At 42.1% G+C, this 19,521-nt stretch overlaps 1 protein-coding gene across 2 annotated transcripts in view; it reads right to left on the reverse strand.

The window, feature by feature from the left end:
* Window positions 1-1,404: 1,404 nt before the first annotated feature.
* SNTB2 (syntrophin beta 2) overlaps window positions 1,405-19,521 on the reverse strand; it is a 121,766-nt gene continuing 103,649 nt past the window's right edge. For both annotated transcript variants that reach the window (XM_044663149.1, XM_044663150.1), the window contains exons 6-8: window positions 14,189-14,385; window positions 9,711-9,895; window positions 1,405-1,651 (exon numbers count right to left, since the gene is read on the reverse strand). In XM_044663149.1, the coding sequence (XP_044519084.1) occupies window positions 1,559-1,651; window positions 9,711-9,895; window positions 14,189-14,385 (475 nt within the window). In that variant the 3' untranslated portion in view covers window positions 1,405-1,558. The remainder of the gene's footprint in view (window positions 1,652-9,710; window positions 9,896-14,188; window positions 14,386-19,521) is intronic.

A 19,521-nucleotide genomic window follows, 5' to 3' on the forward strand; every position in this document is an offset into this window, starting at 1 on the left:
CTCAGTCAAGAAGCCACCCCTCAACCTGCCTTGCATGTGTGCCCCGACACTGCTGTTCCTGTATAGTCCTTTTGTCTTCACAACCTTTTCAAAAATGCTCCGTCCTGGGATGCTTCGCTGACGAGAGGATGGCTAGCTTGCCAATCCCAGACCCACACTTTCTGAAGGGACGAGGAATTTCAAGGGAGTCCATCAGAGTCAACGCTTGGTCTTTCTTTCGGATTCAGGATGACTGCTCTACCTGAAATGGCATTCGTACTCTGTTTCTGAACCATTTTTCATAAACCTAGCCCTATGAAGTTTAGAGGGAAAGAGGGATTTACAATGCCACAAATCTAACAACTTTGTTCATTCCATTTCCTTGGAGTAATGTCAAGAATATTTCAAGAATGCTTGAGGACTCTTCTAGAATCTCACTGTCCCTGCCAGGCTCTGACATTGCTAAGGATGAATCATTTTTTTTTCCATATCACTTTGCTGCGGATAAACGAAGCCACACATTGCAGAGCCTGTATTGGGATCAGAGGGCCCTGAGGGCCTGCTGATAGCTTTTGTGCAAATGTGCTGCTTGTTCCTCCAAAGTCCAGTCTCGAATGACAACTCTTCTGAATCTGTCTTCCCCGTAGGAGCCGGCCAGCTGCCAAAAATGCAGCCAAGGAAACTCACGTAAATGAAGCATTCTTTCAAACTGGGATGACCTTCCTTCAGTGGAAGTTGCCATATTCGACGACATCTGACTAAGAAAGTGCCACCCATCCTGACCGAAGGCACATTTGGTAAGCCATAAAAAATGGCTTTGTATGAAATAAAGATTTTCTTTTAAAATCAGTCTGATACCATAATATCCTCTGGTTCCTTCCAAAAACATTAATTAGGAAAAAAAAAACAAACCCCAAACCGAAAATGAGCAGATATTTCCTTGTATAATACCCTGGTCTCCAATATTCTTTCTGCTAGGTGGTGGTTAAAAATATGTGGTGAACTAAATTGACATTTCACAGGTTTTATACTATAAAGTAAACACTTTCAAGTGGTAAAACTTGGTAATTCGGGTGATGATGGCAGTGGTGGGGATGTAGCAACAGCATCGTGGCAGAGAGAGGGACACCGCGGGGCCTGCAATTGAGGTCTCAGATGAGAGAAGGTGGGAGCAAACTCCTGCCAGAGCTTTGGAGCTCCCCCATGGCTGCAGAGCAAACTCCCTGCTTGCAGCCACAGAGCTCAGCAATGGGGGAAATGTCTCTCCCACATGCTCCTGTTTGGAAAGTCAAACCATGACCCGCCCCATCGTGGGAAAAGAAACACCAATGCCCACAGAGGACGATCAAGAGAATGTACAGTCACCGTGTCCCTAGCCGGGGCCTGGGAGAGCGCGGGCGCTCCTGGGGTGGCTCCTCACGGCGGGTTCTGGGAATGTGGTTTAGGGTTAGCAGTGATTGCAGGTCCTTGTCAAGGCACTGATGCTGCAGGAGAGAGCGAGAGAAGCAGCTTTCTTTTGTGCTTAGTTTGTTCCTTGGGGGTGGGGGTGCTCCTCGGGCTGCTCCCGGGGGGCCTCGGCTCACACCAGCAGGCCCATGCGTGTCACTTTGGCGGACAAGAAGGTGTGCAGGACGAAGACGATGGGCTTGGGGCACGAGTGCAGGTCCAGGGTCTGTGGGGAGAGGACACATGCGATTAGTGCTCTTGGACGCCCGAGAAAGCCCTGCTTTGTCCCCATCGGCTGTGGGAGGACCCTCAACGCACCCCGAGGGCTCCGAGAAGCCTTCCCCGAAGGTGATCGAATCTCGACATTTATGAGGCGCTTTTTGTAGGAACACACCAGGGCTTGGGGACGCTCATCGGGCTCATCCGAGGGACCAGCCAGTGTTAATAACTCAATAGCTTTGGGGAAACTCAGAGATGCTATGGCTCACAACAACAGGTGCCCTCAGAGCAAGCACAAGCGCAGAGCTGCTGCAAGACTTTACACCATTGGGAAAAATGAGGCCCATTTGGTGTGGAATTAAACAATTTATTTTATGTATCTTTCTGCATTTATTTTTTTGATTGCCTGAATCCACCTGCATGGAGCTCAGGTAAAATGAGGCCACACGGTGCCCGAGGGGCTCTCCTCAGCACGCTCAACCCAAAGGCCGCTCGAGCAACCATTCTACTAAACTATAACCCAGAGCTGTTATTGCCAGAACACAAGATCTGCCTGGAAAGATTTCTGATAGTCTCTTTCATAAGGAAGCAGGGTGGACTGGTGGACAGAGAGGAGACTAGAGCCAGAGGGTACGTGCTTAACCTCTATTTTTCTCTGAAACCCTTGACGGCAGGGGTGTTTAACCTGGGCTCTGCGAACCTCTCTTTTTAAATAATATTTTAATAACCTTTTCAACATATTTGATTTCCTTTACAATCCTATGTATTTTATTTGGGCAGCTAGAGGGTGCAATGGATAGAGTACTGGGCTTAGTCAAGAAGACCTAATTTCAAATCTGGCCTCAGAAACTAGCAGTATGACCTTGGGTACTTTTACCCCCTATTTGCCTCAGTTCTTCATCTGTAAAATATGAACACATTGGAGAAGGAAATGGCGAACCACTCCAGTATCTTTGTCAAGAAAACCCCTTGGGCAGGAGCTCAGTCTGACACAACAAAATAACAATTTTATTTTTGTGTGTTTAAAAATATTATTTGGAGAAGATACCCATTGGCTTCTTAGGCTACCAAAAGGGGTTTATGACCCAAAAATGGTTCAGAATTCCTGCCCTAAGACTGTAAGATACAGAGAAGTTGTGGATCATCAGAGAAGGACATTTCAGTACTAGTTCCTCTAACTCAGGGGTCAGCAACCTTTTTGGCCATGAGAGCCATAAACGCCACATTTTTTAAAATGTCATTTCGTGAGAGCCGTACAGTGCTCACAGTGCGCTCCTGTAACAGCACCTGAAAAAAAATGGACTTTATGGCTCCTGCAGAAAGAGCCAGATATGGCCCTCAAAAGAGCCAGATATGGCTCAAGAGCCATGCGTTGCCAACCCCTGCTCTAACTGATGAAATCATACTTCTATGTTCGTTCTATCTCTCTCTCTCACACACACACACACGCACACACACACACACACACTATATATATATATATATAGCAAGATTACATGAAGTGATGAAGAACAAAGGAAGAGAAACTCAAACCATGTTATACACACTGACTACTACTAGGGAAGTAAGAGCAGCAGCAACAAAAATCTGGACAAAGAAAAGAGTGCATGAAGGTCAATGGAAACTCACAGAATGACTTAGTGATAAATTATGGCAGTGTCCATTTCTTGGAAACATGGCTTGGCTTGGGTTCTAGTTTGCCTATTTGAAAGAGACAATGGCAGAGGGGTCAGACAGCTCTGCTTGGCTCAAGCGCTTCCTTGATCACAGGCAAGTAACTTAAGCCCTCAGGGTCCTAGAGAACTCTCTAAGATTAAGTTGCAGATAAGATGTTAATATTAATCAGCCGGTGTAGTTTTCAGGCTGATTACATCACAGAACAAAATAGAAAGGAATATTTATGTCCTTAAATGTGTTATTAAAAGAAAATACACAACACCTTGTTGTTGAATGAATTCTCAAATGAGGTTACTTTAGGTAACAGTAACTGAGATTTCAAAAACCATTGAGAGACTAAATGATATATACAGGGTTCAATCTATGCCTGGTGGGGATGGGCCATTCAGTTAGGAAGATGAAGATTTCAAAAGAAAGCTTTACAGAGAAAATTGTGAGTATATGTTCAAATTTTTAAAAAAGTCAATATTTTATTAATATTTTATTTTTTCCAATTAGGGATTCCTTTCCCCCTTTTGTTTTTGAGAAAAATAGAGGACAGTTGATTTTTCTTATATAGGAAGAAGTAAAGAATACTCTTGAATTTTCTAAAACTACTACTACATTTTTGACAATTTATTTTACTTAAAAACTATAGTAAACTTAAATGAAGAAACTTTTGGGGTAGATATGTGCCAAAATATTTCAGAACCCCTTTTCATAATAGTCAAAAAATGGAAACTAAGGGGGTGCCCATCAATTACAGAATGGCAAAATAAGTTATGATATAAATACAATGGAATATTTCGTGTCATAAGAAATGATAAATTGTACAGTTCCGTGGGAAATTTGGAAGAGTTCTATGTACAGAGTGAAGAGAGCAGAACTAGGAGAAAAATTTATAGTTATATCTCTTAGCCCTTAGTTTGGAACAAAGAAGTTAACTTTCCTTTTCTAAAGCAAACATTTAATCCTATGCCTTCCAACCTTCTCCAGTATCCTGCTCTCCCCAACTCCTCTACTTCCCCTTGAACCAATCACCTCTTCCTATCTACTAGTTCCTTTTCTTATTGCATTCAAACATACCTAAGTCTTTAAAAATCTTCACTAGAATCCATCATCCCTTCAGCCACCCATCCTGTATCTCTCTTCTCTTTCTCATTCAAAGGCCTTGAAAAAGCTCTCCATACTCCTACCCTGTACTTCCACTTTTCCTTACTTGCTCCTCAATTCTTTGCAATTGGCTTCTAAACTCATTGACTGACTAAAACCGAATTCTCCAGTCATCAATGACTTCATAGTTGCCACGTCTAGTGGTCTTTTCTTAGAAGCATCCTTCTTGCCATAGCTGCTACATGGGACACTATTGATCACCTGGTCGCCCTCTTAGATGCTCCTCTCTCTGGGTTTTGGTGGCTTTGCTCTTGTTCTCACTTTTCCTTCTATGGGAGTTCTCCTGAGACTCCTTTGCTGGATCATCATTCATATCATTGTCTCCAAGGGAAGGTGTGCCCAACATTCTGGGCCTGGCACCTCTTTGGGAATCTCATCATCGCCAAGGGTTTAGTCATCATCTCCACTGCAAATGACCCTCATTCCCTGTCCACCCCACCTCCCAAGCTTATATGCAATACCACATCATCAGTTGCTATTACACATTTCAAAATAGATGTCCCAGGGACATCTCCAACTCAACCGTCCTCCTCCAAACCTCCCTATTTTTGTCCAAGGCTTCGCCATCTGTCCAAGCTCCCAATTTGTAACTCTGGCATTATTCATTCCTCCTTTTCTTACCCCACACATCCAGTCAGTTGCCAAATCTTGCTGTCTGCCTCCATAGCATTTTTGTATCTGAACTCTTCTCTCCAGCCAAATAGTTGTGGCCTTAGTTCAAGCCCTAACCTCTCACCAAATTCACTGCAATACTGTCCTAACTGGTCTCTCCGACTCAAGTCTGTCCCTACTCCAATTCATACCACAAGAGACTCAGACAGACCTGATCATGTCACTTCCCTAACCAATAAACTTGAGTCCTCCTATGAATTCTAGGATAAAATATTAACTCCTTTGTTAGGCTTCCAAAGCCCTACAGCTTGATCTCAATGGGGAGCTTATCTTTCTAGAGGAATCGTGGTGTAATGGATAGAGTTAGACTTGAATTCAGTTTCCTCCTCTGACACAAACAGGCTTTGGGAACATGGACAACTAACTCACATGAGCTCTTAGGGCTCAAGGCAACTCCTTAATACTAAAAATTGCCAGCAAGTGCTGACCTCCACAGATAGAGGGAGCTTCCACATCTCCAAGTTCCCCAGAATAGTAATGGTGAACCTAGGGCAAAGGGGTCGGAGATGGCACGCAGAGCACTCTCTGTGGGCACAGGTGCCACCCCGCCGCTCAGCAACCCAATGGGAGTGCTTCCTCCCTTCCCTGTTTGGGGTAAGGGGGGGCAGGCTGTGCCAGGCACTTGGTCTGGGGGGGTCTCTAAAAGGTTCACCATCCCCTTCCTGGAACAACAAAATCACAAAAGCTGCCCCAATGCTTATCCTTGCATCAGGTTCGAAGGTTTGCAGCTTCAGCCTGGAGCATCGGAAGCTCTGGCAGAAGTTGGCAAGGGGCTTCCCTCCAGGTCACTCTGGAGCCTCCACCTACCTATTTTGTTCCTCCAAGAGAAAATTTCTCTGCTTCCTTATCCTACCAAAGACAGAATGCAAATGAGAAGGTAAATCATGCTGTGTGGGCACAGCCCTGGGACTATTTCCATTCAAAGCATAGTTCCCTTGGAAACCCAATCACAGAATCTAACTGCCCCCTCTTAACAGATTGCCAGTATTAGCACTTGCTCCCTTTGTTTTTTCAAGGGATTACTAGCTTTAGCATTCAGTAGAGACCTTTCCTCATTTGTTGTTTCTTAAAATAGTTTAACTTCCCCCCAATGAACAGAGGTATTCAAACACACCAATAAGAATATAAGAAAAATAAGAAAAACAGGTATGTAAGCTGAAAGCCACCAACCAAAAACCCCGGAGGTATTCAATATGGTTAAGCCTACCTTGAATAAAAGTGTGGCAACAGTTAGGGGCCTGGTGAGAGGCTGCTTATGGCCACCTAACCAGGAATGACCAACAACCCCCCAGAACGAGTGCTGTGTGGCCCCAGACAGGGAGGGAGGAAGGAATCCCATTAGGTGGCTGGGCAGAGAGGGGGAATGTGAGACAGGTCATGGGGGGAAGAAGGGGGACACAGCAGCGCCCTTGCCATAGGTGCGCCATCACTGCGTGAGGAGAACAGCACTGAGGGCCAGATTTCAGGGCTCCCCTCTCCTTCGCTGCCACCTTGCTTTTGGAGTTGGGAGTAGGGAGGGAACAAGCCCTAGATGAGGTATGAAGGGCCCAGAAGGGGAGCTGGGGTCAGAAATGTGTCAGAACTCTTCTTGGTGCCTAAGAAGTGCTTTCCTGGCAAAGTGGAGGAGAGTGACCTTTTGGGTCCTTTAACAATTACAGTTCTATTCTTAAGATTTTCTCATTTTGAATAAAGGAGGTTCTTGTTCCATTTTCTGGTAAACTAATTTCTTACTGAATTTTAACTCTTGAACCCAAATAATTGGACTGATGTGAGTTAGGCCAGGACTAGAAAAGATGATATACTAACATAAACAGAATAATTCCTGTGTTAAAGGTTCCCTCATGCTTTTGACACACTTCTACATAGTCTATGCACTTGTTGCTGTCTGCAGCTACATGGGTGTAAGCTAGAACTTTCTCTCTCTCACCCATCGTATTTTGAATATTGCTTAAAGAGGGTGTTCTTTGAAATGTTCAAGGTCCTCTCAATTTTCACTTCATGCAAAACAAAACAGCAAATGAATGGGGGGGGGCAATCTTTGCAGCAAGTTTCTTTGATAAAGGTCTCATTTCCCCACAAATAGTAAAAAAGATATGAACAAGCAGTTCTCAAAAAAAGACATCTAAGGTATAAACAGCTTTATGAAAAACCATTCCAAGTCATGCATAGAGAAATGCAGATCAAAGCAACTTTCAGGTTCTAGTTCAAACCCATTAGATTGGCAAAGATGACGGAAAAATGAAAATCACAAAGGGTGGAGAGAAAATAGGCTACTTGTGTATGATCAGTAGAGTTACAATATAAATGGTCCATTCATTTTGCAAAGCAATTTGGGACGATGCCCCCAAAGTTACAAAGTTACAAAGTGGGATACCACCACTAAGTCTATACTCCAAAGACAAAGAGAAAAATGATCTGTAGGTACAAAAATATTTCTAAAAGCTTTTTTTGTGGTAGCCTGAAAACAGAAACTAAGGGATGTACTCCTATTGAAGAATGACTAAACAAATTATGGTAAATGAGCATAATGGAATATATTCTTCCACAAGAAATGATGAAATGCAGGGTTTCTGAGGAAGCTGGGAAGCCTGACAAACTAATGTAGAGTGAGGTGAGCAGAACTAGGAGAACAATTTTTACAATGAAAACAATATTATAAAGGAAAACAACCGTGAAAGACTAGAATGCCATTTGTCAGTCCAAAAGAAGAAACACTACTCGCCTTCTGGTGGTGAAATTCCTTTACCTCTGTATCATGGTTTGTTCGGTGATTCCCTGAAGGATGAAAGCCTGCTTTGCTGTCAAATTTTTTGCTACCACAGAAAGTGTTGCTATGGAAGACATTTTATCTTTGACCTTGGACTATTTGCCCAGGAATAAAAAAGTAGATCAAAGATTAAGAACAGTTCAGTGACTTGTCTCACATTACTGTTTTCTAGAATAATCTGACCTATCACAATTCCAACAATGGCAACTTAAGGGCATCATCTTTCCCCTAAACTACTCCGCATCGATTATGACTGAATTTTTACCATCTCTGCCATTTAAAAGTATGTAAGTTCAAGTCACTTGACCCCCATTGCCTACCCTTACCACTCTTCTGCCTTGGAATCAATACACAGTATTGACTCCAAGGCGGAAGGTAAGGGTTAAAAAAAAAAAAAGTATGTGAATTTTTTTCATTTGTATTTCTCTTTTTAGTCATTGGAAGCAATGTTTTATATGGTCGCTGTAAACTGTTCATGTCCTGTGATCAGTTACCTATTGGGGCAATAAATGTAACCATAACGCTCACTGATGGACTGCCTAACTGAGAAATGGCTATTAGTCTTATGGATTTGTGTCAATTCATATGGAGCTTGGGTATCCTACTACTTATCTCGGAAATTTGATATAAAGATATTTTTTCACACTGGACAGTTTCTTTTCTTATTCTAGCTGCACTGATTTTGTTTGTGCAAAAGATGTTTAGTTTTATATAATTAAAACTGTTTTAACTTTGATGATCACCTCTAATCCCTAGGGTAAAGCATTTCCCCCTTTGTCAGAGCTGTAAAAGTATATCCTTGAAGTTTTGTTTTTTAAAATTAACAGGTGACCCTGGTATAACATATAACAGACCATTTACTGCCTTGGGAAGGCAGAGAGCGAAGGAGAGAATCCAAGTCGAAAAATGTCAGAAAACAATTATAAAAAATTATTTCTACATGTAATGGGAAAAAATAAAGTAAAAAAAACGGAATGTGGCCTTTTTATATGAAGGTTGCAAATGTACCTAGTTTATTGTGGCATACAGCTTCAGATGCCTGGGTATACCCAATTCCTTAGAATGTTTTCCATCCCCACCCCCCCCTGCAATTCTTATTAAATAGGTAATCCCTTCTAACTCCACCCCCTAAACTCTGCATACTTATGTTTACCAAACTCAGGACTGCACTTTTTGGTAGCTTCGGGGTTTTCCTTACCTATTCTGTTCCACTAAACTATTTCCTTGTTGTTGTTTTTTTTAAGTTATTTTTTTTAAACCCTTGTACTTCGGTGTATTGTCTCATAGGTGGAAGATTGGTAAGGGGTAGGCAATGGGGGTCAAGTGACCCACCCAGGACCACACAGCTGGGAAGTGTCTGAGGCCAGATTTGAATCTAGGACCTCCTGTCTCTAGGCCTGACTCTCAATCCGCTGAGCTACCCAGCTGCCCCCCATTTGTGGTTTTCTTGACAAAGATAGTGTATTGTTATTTCCTTTTCCTGCTCATTTTACAGATGAGGAAACTATGGCAAACAGAGTGAAGTGACTTGCCCAGGGTCATGCAGCTAGTAAGTGTCTGAGGACAAATTTGAACTCGGGAAGATGAGTCTTCCTGACTCCAGGACCAGGATTCTATCAATGCACCACCTAGCTGCCTCCTTTTTCTTTTTTAACAAGTACTAAATAATTTTGGTGATTAATACTTTTAATATAATCTGACATCTGGTAATACCATGCTCATATCATTCCTACCTTTCCTCCATTATTTCTTTCAAGATTCTAGAACGTTTAAAAATAACTTTCCCAATCCTGCTCACCAGTTCTCCCTCGGGACCACCGAAATCCAAGTAGAGATTTCTGATACCATCATCAGCAGACATTTTTAACTTTTCAAAGGGATATCGATATAATACACTGCCGGGGCCTCCTCCTTCCCTGGAAATCGTGAACCCGTTCTCGTAATGCACTGTAAGTCTCACTTCTTGGCCATTCATTATGCAACCTGTAGAAAAAAGAGGCACAAAAGCACTATTAGGAGAACTTACACTGATTTGGAGTGAGATAAGGGGACGTAGTCTCAAAGCTGAGGAATTCACTGCTTACTTGGGCTTTGCCAAATGAATCCTCATTTTGGTCACTGAATTCTCTATTGATACAGAAAACACCACCTTCTCTTTGACATCTGATTCACTTAAAAATTATTGAATAGGTGCTAGCAGAACCTGGCCTCAAGGAGTTAAAAGTCTCACTTGGGAAGTCGTATATAAATAAAACATATTAAAAAATACAAGTAAATATGGCTGTCAAACAAAATGAGTGGTGGCACCCTTCAGTAGGATGTCAGAACAGAGTGATGGGAGTCAAAGGAGTGGGGAAAGGTCTTGTGGTGACTGCTGATAGGCCAATGAGAGGTCAGTCAGTCAACAGTTGGACCACAACCATTTCCTAAGGGCCTACCTAAGGCCCTGACCTGAGCACTGGGGATCCAAAGAAAGGAACTTCAAAGAGCATACCAACCTATACAAAGTAAGCTGTAGACGTAGACAAGATAAACAGAGAATAACAAAGGGTCAGCATGAGAATTAAGATGGAAGGGAAAGGCTTCCTGGAGAAGCCAAGAGCTAGAGATGGAGAGAGCAATCGCCATGAGAGGTAAAGCCAGGGACCATTTTCAGAGTTGGGAGATGGGGTGTCTTGTGTGAGGAATGGCAAGGAAGCCAGTGTCCCTGGAACAGACTGTGGGGATGGGGAGAGCTGGGTGTGTGAGGTTCAAGACCACTGCAAGGTGGGGAGGGGTGTGAGGATCTGAAGGGGGGGAGGAAGGAGTCTAGGACGAGTCTAGGTTGTAAACCAGGCAAATAGAGGTGGCATTTCCCTCTCTGGTAACAGGGAGGAGGGGAGAAGGTCTGGGGGGAAAATGAGGTTTGTTTAAGGGGTCCATAGGACATCCATGCTAAGAAAGCCAACTGGAGTCAGAGATGTAGTACTGGAGGTCAGCAGCCTTTGGGGAAGAACAAGGAGATTTGAGAACAATCTACACAGAGATGGTGACTGAATCCAGGGGCACAAAGGAGGATCACCAAACAAAAGAGGACTCCGCCTTGCCTGATCCCCACCACAGTAGGCCTGAGCTGGAGGAGGATTCAGCAGTCACACAGGAGGAGAACCAGCGTGGGGAGTTGTCCAGAAGACCAAGAAAGAGGAGACCAGAGTGAAGGAGGAAATAGGGGCAGAAGAGGAGGAGGAGCCACCGAGGCTGCCGGGCAGCAGGGAGGGCCCCGCCTGAGAGGTGGTACATTTGTGCGGGATGGCCATCACTCTGTGTGGCTGTGATGATAGTACAGGAAAGGTGATGGGAAATGAAGAACCTGCAGAAATGGGAAGTTAGGATGTGTGAAGGCGCGCACGCGTGTGTGTGTGTGTGTGTGTGTGTGTGTGTGTGTGTGTGTGTGTGTGTGTATGTAAGTATGAGGACAATAGATGGGGAACAGAGATGGATGATGAGGCAGGGCCTGGACTCAATGAGGGAGAAAGGGGACTATCCTGGAGCTCAGTAGGCATTATCTACCAGGATTTGGACAGAGTGGAGGATATCAACTAATACGTAGAAGAAAGTAGGATGTCAATTTAGAGGGCTGGGGAGGGAGAAAGGGTAAAGCAGGGGGAGGGGGTGGTTGCAGCAGAGGCAAGAATGAGCATCATTCACTTAGAGGAAGAACAGGGGGCTGTTCTGATTGGAATCATGGAACATGCTTAACAAAAGGGGGGTACACTTGACAAAACCCAAATCATCCTTTTTAACTAACTGATAGAAATCAAAAAGGAAATTAGACCTTTCATAGTAGGAGGAATTCTAATTTTCAACATCTCCTAGAAAATGAATTCTTCAGTAAAGTTTCGAGCATTGTGGATAATTGTTATTAAATGCATACATGAAGGAATATATGTCTAGATTTCTGTGTGATTTTATAAGTATGGAGATTTTACTGTAAAGAAACTGCCCCAGAGTCCACAGGCAATACTTGTCAAAGGCTAGAGTGGAATTTGCATTATCTGAGGTCTCTGAAGCCAGATCTCTATCCATTATGGCTGATGGAAAAGTTGTATAGAAATCATTTGTTCAGTCCTCTCATTTTACAGCTAAGGTAAATGAGTTCTAGTGAATCAGCTGTGACAAGAAAATTAATTGCTCTTTCATTACAAGATGGAAGATTATTTCAATCTAAGTTATGGAGAAAGACTTTATGAAGACACTGTAAATTTACAGCTATAGCCCAATACATGTATGGTTTACCTGGAAATTCCCCTCAAGGGAAAAGTCTAACCAAATTAAAAAAGTAAACAAACCTTATTTTATATCTTTTTTGAAAAACTGCTCAATCATTTTAAGGTCCAGATTAAAAGAATATATGAGGTTGTGTGTCTCAACTATGACTCTGATAAATATTACATTACATAATAATGGACACCTTCATCTGTAGAGAGGCAGTGTTATAGGGATGGAGGGGGCCTGGAGCCAAAAAGATTCATATTCTACCTTTGGCATTTGCCTTCTAACTCTGGGCAAAACCCCCAGGCAGCCTCTAAGGCACTAAGGCCCAGACAGGTTAGACCTAGGCTCTGCCTAGGTGCAGGAAGCTTCTACACCAGTGAAATAGGTCAGGAATTCTGACCACCTTCTCTGTGGAGTTCTGTAGTTTTCCAAACACTTTCACATCTACTATTTCATCCTTGAAAGAAGTATTAAGTGCTTAACTTCTCCTGCTTAAGGATAGATATAACCCCCACTTGACAGACAAATCGACAGGCTCAAGGAGACTAAACTGCCAAAGGTCTCAACTGGCAAGTAATAAAGCTGGGGAGGGAGATGAGGCCTTTCAGCTCCAAGTTTGGGGCAGGCTCCTTCCACTACACTGCTATGTGAGGGTCTCCTATCTGGTCTAGAGGAACATACAGGAAGAACTTACTAAAATGCAATGCCTTTTCTTGTTTGACCTAAAGCATTGATCCTCTAGGACTGTGTTGGAGAACCCATGGCACGCATGCCAGAGTGTGCCATTGGGGGCTGCTTCAGTCCCCCTCTCCACGCACACCTGGGGGCATTTCTCACTTCATCTGCCCCTCTGTCCAGCAGCCCAATGGGAACACTTCCTCCCTCCTGTCTGGAGAAAGGTAGGGGGCTCCCATGCGGCCTGAGGGTGGCAGCTTGGATACTTGGTCTCTAAAAGGTTCACCATCGCTGCCCCAGGACCATTGCCTTCCATCTACATTGGGACCAAGTCCTTCAATATGTCTTATTTGCCCCAAGATGGATGCCAGCTCATAGTTTGTCTGGATTTAAAAATTTATATCAATAGTACTTATCTCAATATTTTATACACAATGAGCACTTAATAAACACCTACCTTTGCACATATGCACACACCTACATAGATGTAGATTTTTTTTTTTAAGTACAATTTTCATTCTTTGAAATTAGCCACTGGAGGGGGCAGCTCGGTAGTTCAGTGGATTGAGAGCCAGGCCTAGAGACAGGAAGTCCTGGGTTCAAATCTGACCTTAGACACATCCTAGCTGTGTGCCCCTGGGCAAGTCACTTAACCCCCATTGCCTGTCCTTTACTGCTCTTCTGCTTTGGCACCAATACACAGTATTGATTTTAAGATAGAAGGTAAGGGTTTAAAAAAAAAGAAAGAAAGAAATTAGCCACTAGAGGGCACGTAAACAGACTGCACTAGACCCTTATGATTTTTCTTCCCAAAGAACCTTGGAAGTTCAGTGGAATAATTTTTAGTCAGTCCTAAAGTGACGAGTTCCTTTTTTTTGAAATCTGACATTCTGAATTCTTTATGTCCCAACAGCCATCTGGCTTGTCAGATGTTATCGTTTTAAAGATTCCTATAAAACATTTATATGAAAAATCCTCCACCCAGGGATGAATGAAATTCAGTGTTCAGTAAAATCACCCAGTAAGTTGTATCCAAAGCTAATCAATAATAGCATACAAAGAAAATGTTAATACAAGGTTTTACAATAATTACTTAACATGGGCGTAAAGACATCTATAGAGCTTGGAAAAGTGTTACCAGCGGCAGAGAAGCCAGGTTTATTTCTAATATCACCTCTTAAAGCTGCCAAGAAGCTGACAGTTAGCTTCATGAAGTGTTAATGGCAGAATATATTTCTACACACGTTTCAGTCTTGTCTACGTGACAGTAACTTTAGCTCAAACAAAAGAAGGCAAGCATACGACTATTTCGTTTATTTACGATTAGAAACGAACTGTCTTGGATACCTAGAGAGACCTCCTTGACCAATTCGGCAGCAGTGTGGCATCCTTGGACAAGTACCCGGGTCCACGTCGACAGGTCCCGATGGGTCTCTACCCGAAACATGTGCATCTCGATGCCCTGGCGGGAGCCCGTCCTGGTAGCAAAGGTAAGGTCAGATCCAAGGGAAGGTGACCTACATCCCGAGCCTGAGTGTACCAACCTGGAAGGCAGAGAATGAAGATCTGGTGAGCATTTGGAAAGGAATACAAGAGCCAACATGCGCCCAAACACAAAAATGGAGGACACGGAAACATACTCGAGTGGTTCATGGGAGAGAAAACATTCATGGGAGAACGCGACCACTTCAAACGCAGCTTCGGGCAGAACGGGAAGGACGGGTGGAAAAGACGGCACAGGAAGAAAGGCAGAGGAAGCAGGAAGTCTCCTGGAGATTTGGATAAAAGGGGGCAGGAAAAAGAACCCTAGAAAAACCTGGTCTGGCTAATGGGGGATGAGAGTGGTGAGAGACAGTGGTGGAAACACCGTCAGCTCTAGGCAGGTCAAATTTTGGGCTCTAAACTCTTCTTTCTTCTTTCTTCTTTATTCGGAGTTTGAGAACGTTATTAGAGACTAAATAATATGGTGAAAAAAAACACCATTGATGGTGAACTAGAGGGCTAATATTCAAATTCCCAACCGTGACACACAGTAGTAGTGTGACCTAGGGCCTCAGTTTCCCCATCTGGAAATGAAAGGATTGGACTAGACCGTTTTGAAGGTCCCTGACAGCTCTAAATTGATCCTATGACCCCACGGCTTTGTTAAGGAGGAAAAATAAACTGGGCCCTGACTCTCCTCCAGAAGGGAACAGACATTTGGAAAGTGTTTGAGACGAGGGTCCCAAGTGCTACAGACCTCTTAGACCTAGAATCGCTGTTTGTTTGTCTGTCTCTTTGTTTAGTCCTGCTGAAAGCCAGACTGCTTTCTGTAAGGGAAGCCATTTACTATTTAAGGAGAAAACGTCCTCATGCCTTATGAAGCTCTGGGTGCTCCACATGAATTTCAGAGCTCCCCAAACAATGCGTATTTGCCATTATTGACTGAGAGTACTTAATTTCTTCTTCACCTCTTATTGGAGCATGGAAGGAAGTAATCTCTAAATCAGTGATGGGCAAACTTTTTAAAGAGGGGGCCAAAGGAAAGGAAATGCTCATCTGTCGGTCTGTTTCTAAGGCAACTCTTTCCAAATTTCATTGTATTGTATCCTACTCATTGTATTTGTCAGATTAGGAATGATGTCGCTTGGCTGGATAGAACATTTCAGGGGGCCACATCTGGCCTGTGGGCTGTAGTTTGCCCATCACTGCTCTAAATGAAGGTAGCGAGTAATGGATTGGTTAAATGTATTGTAGATGCTTAACTTTTGAGGTGATGATACTTTTTTAGAGTGTAATAACAAGGATAAAATAATGCATTTTGATTATCAAGTAAAAGTGAGAGCTTACAAACAGGAATATTTTTTAGTATTGTGACATAATTGTTGATTCTTGGTTATTGGGAGGAGCAAGACAATACATTTTTTCCAAACCCTTACTTTCTGTCCTAGTAACAACTCTAGGACAGAAAGACATAGGGCTAGGCAAGTGGGCTTAAGTGATTTGACCAGGGTTCACACATCAAGGAAGTGTCTGAGGCCAAAATTGAACCCAGGACCTCCAAACTCCAGGCCTGACTTTCTATCCACTGAGAGACTTAGCTGTTATGCAATACAACAACTTTTTAAAATTTCAAGACATTCATCACTTCTTCAAAGTAAGCTGGCTCTTTTTATATTTTTTTTTATAATTAGTGCATTAAAATTCATTTTGCATAGAGAATTTAATGACACCATAAGATACCTGGGAGATAACTTGGCGTGGGAAGGATCCTCATTGGAAGTTTAGGCAAATAAGATGAGGGATGGAAATGAAGTAAAAACAGAGAAAAGAAATCAAAAGTGAGAAAATCCTGACCAATACAGAATCCCATATCTTCGGACTTCCTGCTCTGTTGAAATCAGAAATAAAGCCTGAGGCACTAAGAGAATTTCAAGGGCAAAGACAAGAAATGTGACTTTCAGAAATTTTGATAGGAAAATATTTATAGGAGGGAAAAATATGCAAGAACTTGTCAAGTACTGAATGTTAATACAATATATTAAAGAAACAACCCCACTGCTAACCAAGTTGTAAACAACACGTGTAAAAAAAACCCCAAGGAATGCTATTCTCATCCAGATCATCGAACTCTTCAAGAGTTTCATTTCAGGAAAATGCTTGAGTCTAGACAGTTTTCACTAAGCCTCCTCTACCAAAAGAGTATTATTTTAAATTATACTCTACCTTTAATCCAACATGCATTTATTAAATACCTACTCTGTGTAAAATACAGATGGGGCTAGACTCTGGGAATACAAACTCTGAAAAATATTTCTTGCTTTTAAGCAGCTTACATTTTCCTGGGGAATACAATATAAGTATAAGCATGATCATTTTATTTTCAGTTTCAAGTTCTCTCCCTCTGATCAAGACAAGAAAAACAAAATCCGTAACAACCATGAATAGTTAAGCAAAATAAATTCCAGCATTAGCCATGTCAAAAAAAAAATAAAGAATAAAATATGCTTCTATTTGCACTCTAAGTTCTTTAGTTCTCTATCCAGAAATGAAGAACATGTTTCATGATGAGTCCTTTGGAATTGTGCTAGGTCATTGTGTTCATTAAAGCTACTAAGGATTTCAAAATTGATTATAACATTGTTGTTATTGTTGTCCTTCTAGTTCTGCTTAACTTTGCATCAGTTCATATAAATCTACCCAGGTGTCTTTGAAACTATTCCTCTCATCATTTCTCATAGTACAATGATATTTCATATAGCACATCTTGTTCAGCCATTGTCCAATGGATAGGCATACTCTTGGTTTCTAATTCTTTGCTACTATAAACAAAAATTTCTATTATAAGCCCTTTTCCTTTTTCATTGATCTCTTTGGAATAAAGACCTAGTAGCAGGATAGCAATATCAAAGGGGATACAGGGGATAATATGAGATGGAAGAGAACAAAAAATTAGGGAGATTAGGAAGCATTTTGCATAGGACATAAAGCCAGTGCTGAGCCTTGAAGGAAGCTGGGAATTCTAAGGGTCTGAAGTAAGCCAACAATACATTTCAGGCATCAGGGATGGCTTGTACACAGAAGCACAACAGCAAGAAAGAGAATCCCAAATTTAGAGAACATGAGCAGGCTAGTTTGGTTAGAACATTGAAGAGGTAGAGGGGAATAATGGGGTATGCCTGGAAATACAGACTGAAGCCAGATTGAAATGCCAAGCTAAAGGATTTGTATTTTATCTTATAAATCATAGGGAGCCATTGTTCACTCAGGAGAGGAATGACATGGACAGATGTTTGTTTGTTTTGTTTTATTTTTTAATACTTACCTTCCATCTTACAATCAATATAATGTATTGGTTCTAAGGCAGAAGAATGGTAAAGACTAGGCAATGGGGTTTAAGTGACTTGACAAAGGTCACACAGCTAGGAAGTATCTAAGGCCAGATTTGAACCCAAGACTACCCATAGGCCTGGCTTTCAATTCGCTGAGCTATCTAGCTGTCCCTCCCAACTTGTGCTTTTTAAAGATTATTTTGGGAGCTGTGTGTAGAATAGAACACATTAGAAACAGGGAGAACAATTAGGAGGCTGTTACAATAGTCTAAGCAAGAGGTAATGGGGGACCTAAACTTGGGTAGTTGTTTGGCAACTGAGTTCTGAGGGGCAGAAAGTGAGGGGGTATAGGAGTGGGAAGAACCAAGAATCCGGACTCCAAATATGTGGACCTAGATGACTGGAAATGATGGTGCTACCCTTAAGTTTAGAGAAGAATGGGCTTGGGAGTAGGAAGAAGAAGTACAGGGAGATGAATTCCAGTTGGGAGTTATTGAATTTGAGATGCAAACATTTTCTGAGATTGGATTCTTTTTTAATCTTGCTAAGGAATATCCATCTCGAAAGAAGTTAACAAAATGGTAGGTAGCTTCATTTAGAGAATTATGTTACAGATTAAATAGAAATGAAGACATTGGACTATGTCCTATGTATGGTCTGTGCTGGCCCTTTCTTTTCCCTCATGCAGTAAACTAGGCAAGATGTTGGAAAGGTTCAATTCCTTATTGTAGTTGAAGAGCTAATGTTGGGTCAGGTCCTTGACCCAATGTGAAAAGCATCTTCCTCCAATCTACCAGTTTCTCCAGCTAAGAGAAGAAAAAAATTCTTCTGATTATTCTGAAACCATTGTATCATCTAGACATTATCCAACTCAGTAAGAATCAAACAGGGGTGTGTGTGTGTGTGTGTGTGTGAGAGAGAGAGAGAGAGAGAGAGAGAGAGAGAGAGAGAGAGAGAGAGAGAGAGAGAAGAGAGAGAGAGAGAGAGAGATCAACGTGGAACTCAGTGGTTGGAAGAGTAACTGAATGTATTCTGCCATATTTAGCTAGGCTGAAATCCCAAATCAGATATTAAAAAATATTAAGTCTAGGAGAATTTTTCCAACATATTTGATTGTGGAATGTTTAGCACAAAAAAATTAATTCAATCCAGCTGTAAGATGGATTCTTGCTCAGCAGCAATTGGTTCAGCCCACTGCCAAAGCTGTGCCTTCTGAAGGATGGACACATGAGCTCAGGAAAAGGTGTGAGCAAAGCCTTTGGCCAGAGAGCAACATAAACACAACTCCTCTCAGTTTCTATGCTGTAAAGTATCTACACATTTCACACACTCAACCACAGCTTGGAGGAAAAGCCTACAATATCTGCATCCTGAGCCCATAGAGAAAGTTATATACAGCCCCTATAAAATCAGAGTGTCTGTCTTCCTGTTTCTACTGTCCATCTGGCTTCTATCTCAGGAACTCCTTGTAAAATAAAGATTCCTTTTTCCCCCTTTCCCTTTTAAGTTTTGTTTAGTTTAAAATATCAGCCTTTAAAAACACACAAAACTAACACTGATTTCACAAATCTTTTTACATGTGTAATGCAATGGAAGTAGGAAGGCATGGGCAATAACATCACCAAAAGAGTATTAGTTCTTTTCCAACTACAGCCAGTGCCTGAAGGAACTGCCAAGGCCATTTTTCCCCCTTTCTTTTTTTTTACTCTTAATGTTGCCTACTTTCTAGCTATCTTATTTGTTAGAAATTCTCCCAAAAGATTAGGAAAAAAAGAATCAAGTGAAAATCAAATTTTAAAGCCTTCTCTCTCTCTCTCTCTCTCTCTCTCTCTCTCTCTCTCTCTCTCTCTCTCTCTCTCTGTCTCTCCA

Source organism: Gracilinanus agilis, chromosome 2 (assembly GCF_016433145.1).
Source record: "Gracilinanus agilis isolate LMUSP501 chromosome 2, AgileGrace, whole genome shotgun sequence".
Classification (NCBI taxonomy): domain Eukaryota; kingdom Metazoa; phylum Chordata; class Mammalia; order Didelphimorphia; family Didelphidae; genus Gracilinanus; species Gracilinanus agilis.